This window comes from Gossypium arboreum, chromosome 6 (assembly GCF_025698485.1).
Source record: "Gossypium arboreum isolate Shixiya-1 chromosome 6, ASM2569848v2, whole genome shotgun sequence".
Classification (NCBI taxonomy): Eukaryota; Viridiplantae; Streptophyta; class Magnoliopsida; order Malvales; family Malvaceae; genus Gossypium; species Gossypium arboreum.
Genome location: NC_069075.1, coordinates 132917527 through 132927174, shown reverse-complemented (window position 1 = coordinate 132927174; position 9648 = coordinate 132917527). Strand labels below are relative to the sequence as shown.

The following is a 9648-nucleotide window of genomic DNA, read 5'->3' as shown; positions in this document are numbered from 1 at the left end:
TAAAGTGAATTCATTAAACGACAAACTTTTAAAAATGGAGGTATTTTTATAACTCCTTTCAAAATCAACTTTACCAAACCTAACCTTTGTTTGGATTGAACAATAACAAGATAAAGGAAAGAAAAGTAAGGGAAAGAAATGTCCTTTCCCTTGTTTGGATAACATGTTTTATTTAAGCAAGGGAAAATAAAGGAAGTTGAATATTTCTCTTGATTTACTTAGTTTTTTTTATCCTAATTTGAGAGAAAAGCCAAGCTAAGGAAAGGAAAATAAAATTTCTTTTAAGGAATTTCATTTTTATCTTGTTAATATTTTACCTAACAAAAAGGATATAATTGGAAAAAAAATAGAGTAAACTACACCCAATGTCACTAAATTATTAGTAAGTTTATATTTTGGTTACTCAACTTCAAAAGGTTACAAAATGGTCACTGAACTATTCGGAAGTTTTCATCTAAGTCACTAAACTATTTTAAAGTTTTTATTTAAGTCATTGAGCTATTGAGTATTTTTTAAAAAAAAAATCAACAAGTAACAACCAAGCGGCGATTTGATGATTGATATGGTGGATCAGTACCTATCGATGAGTAAAAGAACATACCTTAGATCCAAGTTGATTTGACGATCGGTGTCAGAGATTGAAGAATAACTTTTTTTTAGATTTTGGTTCGTAGATTCATGATGTTCAAAGCTATTTCATGAAAAGAAACTGAATTGTTAAAAAAAAAAGTTAATGGAGAGCTTTGAATTGGTGCAAGCGGTGTGAGCAAAGAAGGCCATACAACAATAATTTTAGCAACCCAAATACTTAAATAAAAACTTTTGAATAGTTTAATGACTACTTTATAATTTTTTAAAGTTGAGTGACCAAAACATAAAATTATTAATAGTTTAGTGACCTTAATTACAGTTTACCCAAAAAATAATATAAATAATCATTTCTTTTACCTTTCCGTGGCTGAATCAAACAAAAATTATTTTCTTTCCTTTATTAAATTCAATTATTCAAACAAAATAAACATAAATCATTTCCTTTCTTTTATTTTTTTACAATTATTTACCTAAACATAGTATAAAAGTATTCACTAGATTTAAATTTAAATGTCTTAGATGGTTAGCATTGCCTTTAATATCAGGACAAAAGTTTTAAAAAGCTAAACAGACTCGTGATTATTCTCAAAGTAAGTTTCAGAGTAGAATCATCAAGTTTCCAACTTTCTGAGAAACAATACCATTAGAATCAGGAAATGGGAACAACTAGGGCATCTCTCAAAAACAGCTGGTGAAGGGGAAATGTCATCTCCACCTTCTCTATTCTCTTAAATGTAAACTTCAAAGGTCGAGAGAAGAAGTAGATGTGCATGTAAGTGGTAATAATGAGTGAATGTTATCGGGATCAGCGATTGGATTGTAGTAAAACATTACAAGCTGTATTTTTCTTGGAATAATAAAACAACTCATTTAATAAATAAATGTTAGTGAAAAGAGGTTTGACACAAGAATCTGAAATGTCAAATTCATGTATGAATGGCATTCATTGTGATTTCAGCTCCCACTCAAAAGCCTTCTATTTTCTCCACCCCAACACCAAACCCCCCAAAAAAAAAAAAACCCTACTCACTTATTAAATTTCAATTTATTCCTAGTTTACCTTTTAATTTTTACATATTATTATGAAAAATTAAAATTTTCATTTTAAAATGATATTATGAAATAAAAATAAAAATTAATATTATAATATATGATATATCAACTTTAAATACTTTTAAATAATTAAAATAAATATATTAAAATTATATATAAACATAACTCTTGAAAATTAATAAAATTTTACAAAAATAGGAATAATTTACTCAAATACAAATATTATTATTATGCCATTTATTATTTCGATATTACTATGTATTCAACTAAAATTGTAATATAAATATAATAAAATAATTTATGATAACACATTTTAATTTTATATACTTTTTGTACAATTAATATAAATATATGCTGCATATTTATAATTTATATAGACCCAAATTGAGATTTTTAAAAGTCAAAATCTAAATTTTAAATTTTTTTTTATTTAGTTTAAGTGAAAAGACAAGTTGTTGGTTGCGTAACATGTGGTTCCTGTGGGGGACATAAATTCTCCGAAATAGCACCCCCGCCCTCAACCTTCGTTTTTGAAAAAAAAATAAAATCTTAATTGTTTCAGAGACCTAAAACAGGATACTCAAAAAATGGGAACAAAGAAGCCGTGGGAAAATGGCATCACTCACATACAAGAACCAAATATGTATTTTATTGCAAAGCATTTTAGGGTTTAACGGAGGATGGTTCTGTAATTTAACTCTTAGTTTTAGATGACAGCCTTAACCAATGAAAACACAGTTTTAAGTAATAACCAAATAATAATAATAACTAAGTTCTAAATTTAACTGAATCCATGTTTCAGCTTTTGCTTTCTCCTATAATAAAAGCATATAACCAATTGAGATTCTCATCATCAAACTCCAACTTGCTAAACTCTCCCAGGACCCAAAAAGGAAAATTAAAAATATCTATTTGTGTGTCAGTGGCATATGGTATTTTTTCCAATTGGACTGAAACATAATCTTGATGACCTATCCGATCCGAAGTTGAAGCTAATATCCGAAGCATCAACATGGTTGGGGGCACTGCTTGTTGAAGGGAATGAAAAAACGAGGGCAGGAGAAGATCTGTTCAACCCAAAACTATATGAAGGTTCTGTTAGTTCCTCTTTGGGTTGATGCTGACTGCTACCTGATAGAAATGGCATGATGGTTGGTGTTGGAGGCTCAGAAGACACACCAGAAGATGCAGAAACAGGGAATGTGAATCCCGTGCTATTATCTGAAGTAAACATCCACCTTTGCTCAGGCTTGGTCACAGAAATTGAAGCCAAAACTGGTTTATTTCCCGAAGAATTAGATGAAGGCTTTAGCAAACCCTCACATGGTGCCTCAGACACTGCAGCACCGGTGAACTTTGGGAGATCCTGTCAAATAAATTGATTAGTATGGCATTCTTTGATGCAACCAAAAGTTCCAAGTAATTAATAGACCTAAGCAAATTGGCAAGTGAGACGCAGAGTAAGTTATTAATATTGCTCCTGCATCATATTATGATTACCAGATTCATGACCCCAACCAAATTTCAGAGTTGATTTGAGCGAGAAAAAACTGATAGTATATCTTATCACATAATGTACTTCGTATGAGAGGCTGAAAAAGATTACTATCAAGTAAACTCAGTATGAGAGACGAAAAAATAGACAGAAAAAATTATATTCTCACTTTCCATGTTGGGACAACAAAATGGTAGAAATTGGAGTTGGTATATGTACCATATTGCATTTGTTGATAAAAGATATGTATTATTTTCTATATGGTATCTCCAAGAAATATTAGGGGAAGAAAGGTTAAATTTCCTCTTAAAAGATACAGAGAGCCTGTAAACTTCGATGCTTCTAATTATAGTTTATACTTACTAGGAAAGTGCTTAGCAAAATGATTAGCTGTATGGAATGAGAATGGGCCATTAGTAAAGTATAAGACCTAATAAGATCACGCATGGTCACAGAATAATAATAAAAGGATGAATGAAATACCTTGTGTGCAGTCTTCATTTGAGAATCCTGAGTTTTTCCACAATCTAGTAAAGACCCTGCATTATTGCCAAACATTGTAACAGTACTATCAACTTTTAAATCGGAAGCACAAGTTTTCTTCACATTCTTAGCCTCAATGGTACTTTCTGGAGAAGTGACAGAAATTGAGTTATCATTCCATGGAGCAGAGCTTCTGTTGTTCAATTTATCCCTGCTTTTGGAAGAATCAAGTCCTAAATTTGGCAAATCGTTGTGCTCCGCTGAAACGGCAGCATTAACATCCGAAGACTCAGATTTTTTCCATGAAGTGGCTATCTTTAACTCCTCAGACTTCTTCTTAGGAGTCACTAGAGTTCGCTCAAGATGCTCCAATATTGTCCTAGCCATCTGACTGGAATGAGGATGAACAGGTGAGATACCCATTTTAGAGCTCCTATTACCATCTAATGATTGAATATCTGAGGAGCTACTGGCGCCTCCTTGCTCCAAATTCTTCTTGATTGAAGAAAATTGACCTTTGGAAACATTGGAATTTCCCACTGGAAAAGGATCATTTAATGATGAATAAGAATAAATAGATCCTCTGGATGGAATTTCTGCAGTGCCCTTATGACGAATCCTGCAAATGGGTCCCACAGATCCATAGCCTTTATCCACCATGTTGCTCCTCAACTTCAATTTTACGTTCAAACAATAAACAAATGACTCGAGTCAAATAGATGTAATGATGATAAGAGTTCAATTCATCAAAACGTAAGTTGCAAATATGCATGAGCTGCTAGACCATGATAAATATTCCCTCATTCAGCTTTCATATCTATCCAGGTTTGGGATAGCAAACACATAAACACACAAATTGGGCTATGTCCAACCCAGGTGCACATTTTTCCCCCAAGGCTTTGCTTAGTACGAAATCTAATAATTAGATTTCATAACCACTTTCTAGTATGTAGCTTGCTTAACCATTGGACTAAACACTTGTCCATCTTTACTCATTTCCATCATTGCTATTACGCAAAGCTTAAGGGTATACTTGATAGAGTGGAAAAGTGAAACAATTTGGGTGAAAAGTGAAAAGAGAATAAATTTTGAGTGTGATTGATAGGAAAGAAAATCGAAAGGCAAGAAAATAAGAAATATGACTATTTTCCACCTTGATGCATAACATCAAAATCATTACAAATTGGTAAAATAAGATGAGAGAAAATGAGAAAGATAAAAAATAAGTATGCATGTTTACAATATTATCCATATCATTTTAAAATTTTATATTAAGATGAGAGAAATTATGCGTGCATATGTGTAGAGGGTATACTGGTAAAATAATATGTATTATTGTATGTGTACATATATACTAGAAGTATAATCAGGTGTACCCACAAAACCGCTAATCATGAAAAATTACCTGCCCATATGCAGGAGTTTGTGATTGCATTAAAGGAGAGAATGAACCATTCAGGAAAGCATCACCCTTGCCTCGTACATGAGCCATCTGATTAAATGTAAGTAACAAGAAAAATAAATCTCTAGCGAGCATCAGATGTAAATCACAACAGAATACAAACAAAATTTTAAAAGTCCAAACCTTGGATTTAGATTTTGAATAGATGGTTCTGGAGTAAGGGGTTCTTGGAATGTTATGAAGTCCAAATCTACCTCTTTGACTTTGTGGAGTTCGATAACTACGTTGATCATGTACCATGGAACCTGGCCAACATGTGGATGGCTTCGGTGAAGCAAATGGAACAAATGGTTCTGATGCAAAATCGCCAGCAAGCATTGTTGGTCTTTCATCTTTTGATATAATACTCTTAGAACCTAGGTTTGATTCTGATGTCCGGTTTGCCATGTATGCTTTTGCAATTTCAATTGGTGAAGGTGCAGTATCATTTAGGAGCTGCAATATTTCATAGAATTTAAATAAACACAGAACAGAAAAGATATGAGGACAAGTACATCGGATTCCATTGTACCTAACAGTACAGCTACATTGATATATGATGGACATGAGAAAAGATGCAACTTTGTTCATGCATTCGTGTGTTATGAAACACACATACACAAAGATTAGACATACCAATAAACTTCTATCCATGGGAACTCCCATAAGGCTCATCCTAGCCAACCTTCCTCTTCCCAACCAACCCAACAGCTGTAGTAATTCATTTAATTTACTTTCAAGAGCCTAACCCAATGTTGTCATGGGCAGAAGGCACACTCTAGGCACTATAACTCTTACAGTGCTTGAGGTACAAGAAGCAAAAGTAACACAAGCTAGAGTGAAAATACATTATATATATATATGCTTGTGTGCTTTGTATGTGTGTATATATACGAAAGATAAGCTTAGTGTTACATTTCTGATAATAAACACTAAACTTTGCCTGGTTTATCCTACAAAACATGCAATTTTTTCCTAGTCATTTATTGGTCAATATGCATGATTTCCTTAGATGTCTTTGTTCTTTTGTTGGGCAGTATGAAAGATTTCTTTCAAGTCCACGTTTGCTGTTAAATACACAAAATTGAGAAGTTCAGTCTCATATTTCCTGTTTCTTATTTATTTATTGAAGGTACAATTCATGAAAAAATAGAAATTATAAAGAACTTCAGTTAGGCATGCTTTTTTTCTTTTTTTGCACCTACTGCCTTCTGAAAAAGCCCACCTAGGTGCACCAACTTAGTACCTAACCAAATGCACCTCGTCAGAAAAGGTCTGAAGTGCTTTTGTTGTCTGGTACTAAGGCAAACAGCTTAGTAACACACTAACACTGGCTAGCCGTTATTTATATCTACTTTTGGTATGTCAAAAGCTTCCACAAAAGCATTTAGTTATATGTCACAAGTCTATTCAAAAGTTTGTTACTTAAATCTTTGATTGAATTATTAACTTCAAAAGTATATCTATAACTACTTCTAATTATAGGGTACATTCTAATGCATCTTTTTACTCCTTGAGTGAGTACGATTGTTAGATGTCCAGAAATAGGCACCCAAGTATCTAACCTCTTAAAGTTAATAAACAAAATTTTGAGAATTTAACAGCTCTTATTCTCTCTTCTAAATTTGTATGAAGGAATTTCTAGCCAAAGTGTGAAGTATTTGAGCATTGGTGAGAAGGCTAGATATTTTATCTTCTTCAGCTTTGCAGCATTGTTTAAAAATAACACCAGCCCTAGATAGTTTTATTGAAACCCTAGAATGGCCACCTATCAAACTCTAACTGAACCCTCACAAAAGCAACCCCAAGCTTCAACTCCAATCACTGTTTAGGGTACTGTTCACCACACAAATCAGCACAAATATCTATACCTTTTTTTCTTCTTTGTTGCTTTCTTTTGATCCCTAAATTAAGTATTTTCTTTTCTAAACCATACCCTCTATCCAGTCCCCCCTAAAGTTAGAAGTGCTTACCCACCATATAAAAAGATTACCTTAATTTGAAGCAATTCTCTTCCATGTCCGACATCAATTTCATTAAAAGATTAAATTACATTGTTATGATAGTTACAAGTTCAAATAATTGAATTTAAAAATAAAATTTGTGGGTTTCTACAAGCTATGTTACTCGTATCAAAATGTGGTGTGGACATGTTAATTCTTTCTAAAAGGTTTTCCATATATCTAGAGGGTTGCACCACCATACCATATCCATATGATGTGTGTAACAGATGAATGCTTCAAGGAATATAAGGATTCGAGACAGCATAGTGTTATTAAAGTCTAACATACAAGTGGAATACTTTTTCCTCATTTTTGCACAAACATCACAGCATATCTAGAAAGTAACATATGACACAAGATTCAACCTCCCTATCCATGTGCATATCATTAATCCAAAATACAAGTTCATTAAAGTGATTTTCACTCACAGTTGGCTTCGAAAGTGGGGTTGCCAAATCCCTTGTAGTTATATTCAGATCATCCTTTTTTTCTTCAGTCGGCCTTCTCAGGTTTTGAGAAACTATAGGTCCCTTGTCACCTCCAGTAGATAGGGTTAAATTCCTATCTTCTTGGTCAACTTGAGGAACATCAACAGCCTTTGAATTTATAATCCCTATCAGACGATTGATTTCATCCCTGGGTATAGAATGTTAAAACTCATATTAGATAATTAACTCTTTGAGTTAACTAAATGATCACCCTGAAAGATAAATACAAACATGGATATATGAAATGTGAGCATAGAAGAGCATGAACAGATCATTAATTCATCAAAACCAAGCCCATGCATAATGGCTGGGAATTGGGATATGGCTATAAATGATGTTCTGACAAAACCAGTAATTCTTGGCAGAAACAATCAAGTTTAAAATTTAAGAACAACACAGAGAATGTGAAATTTAAAACAACAAAAAACTAGTTACCTCGAAAATGTTTTCCCCTTCATTAGCTTCTCAATTTCTGAAAGCCCATCGTCTCTAATGTCACCCTGGTTGCCTTTTCTATGTTCAGCAATGCCAGAACCAGCCTTTGGTCCATCAGTTGTCCCAATAGTACCAGCTGTTTCGGACACTACAAACTAGGAAAGGAATGCAAATATACTTATTCAAACCACGCCATCAAGAAAAGCTAAAAATTAACAAATTTCCGCTTAAATAGAGCAAGTGCAATGTGATTTTACAAAATTTATAGCGAAAATAGAAACCCTTACAGTTGAATAACAACTTTGATCTTCTTCATTAGTATGTTCTTCTATATCTTCGTCCAACTCACCTGTTTCCAACAGAACTGACAAACTTCAACAACAAATAACAGCAATTCAAGATTTAATTAATCTCCATCTCCTTTTACCTAAAGTTAAGTCGCTCTAAAACCCTAAAGAACCCAAATTAATCCCAAGAAGAGAATAAGTTTTAAAAGAGATGTTTTATTCAAATATATATAACTGACCATGAGCTTGAGGTTCTGGCGGCGGGAGAGAATCGTTGTTGAGGGGTTTCAAGAAGAGAGAGGGGAGGATTCTAGAGGCGCCGCTGGCTATGAGACGGCAAGCCGGATCGACGAGTTTGGAGAGTAAGCGACCGCGTAAGCATTGGTTCTGCTGAGGACGGGCGTAGGGTGTGGTAGGTGGTCGACGTGGCTGTTGCCTCCTTAGTTTCCCGCCGGCGCCGAGCTCTGTCGTAGCCTGATCTTGCAATGAGTAGGACGGCGTCGTTTCGGTGGTTTTTTCCATTCTAGTTGTCTTATCAGTTTGTCTCTCTCTTCGTCCCTCACGCGCAATCACGCACGAACTCACTGAGTCACTGTGTCTGTGTTTACTACTAAGCGCGCTTTTATTTTCTTTTGGTCACTTTTTTGTTTTTAGTTTTTAGCTACAGTACATTTGTTTTTATTTTTTCTCCTTAAATTGTGGGGCCACTGTCTACAACCAATGGGGACATGCCATATGTAAAATAAAAAATTAACCAATTAGTTTCATATATTTTTATTTAATGATTTTTCTTTTCATAAATCACATCTAAATTACAGATTCAATAATTACATGCAAACTATTTCATTAATTTATATTTTACTTAATATTGGATAAACTACTTTTTTTGGCAAAATTAACATAATAATAAGTTTAGTCCTTAGCATTTATAACTTTTGTTATTTTGATCCTAGTTTCTCCTTTGTTCTCAAGTTAAAAATAAAATTATCAAATCAAGCCTTGAAATTTTGGAATAAAGAAATGTTTGGTAACTTGGAAGAGAGGAAATGTGTACTAGAAAAAGAACAATTTTTTTTTACAACAAAATATAAGGAAGCCTAACACGATAGAAAAGGAAATAACTGTAAGATGGGAACTAGAAAAAGTACTTAATATTTTGTTGTTCCAAAATCACAAAATTAATTGGCTAGTAGTGCAAGGGGAAGAAACACCAAATATTTCCATTTATTGGTTAATAAAAGGAGAGCTAGAAAAGATTGTTTTGAGAGAGAAAAAGTAAGTGATTGAGGAGCATGAAGTAGTAAGGAACATTTGTTGAATATTTTAAAAGGATTTATTAATCAAAGATGGGGAAAAGGGAGAGAAAATTAAA

At 33.3% G+C, this 9648-nt stretch overlaps 1 protein-coding gene across 1 annotated transcript; it reads right to left on the bottom strand.

Moving 5' to 3' along the window:
• Window positions 1-2382: 2382 nt before the first annotated feature.
• On the bottom strand, window positions 2383-8959 carry LOC108486708 (nuclear pore complex protein NUP1). Its single transcript, XM_017790902.2, has 8 exons — window positions 8516-8959; window positions 8277-8338; window positions 7990-8144; window positions 7495-7702; window positions 5208-5519; window positions 5028-5114; window positions 3623-4294; window positions 2383-3010 (listed from the first exon to the last, which is right to left on the bottom strand). The coding sequence occupies exons 1-8, from the start codon at window positions 8796-8798 to the stop codon at window positions 2564-2566; spliced, it is 2226 nt and encodes a 741-aa protein (XP_017646391.1). The 5' UTR covers window positions 8799-8959; the 3' UTR covers window positions 2383-2563.
• Between the last annotated feature and the right edge of the window lie 689 nt (window positions 8960-9648).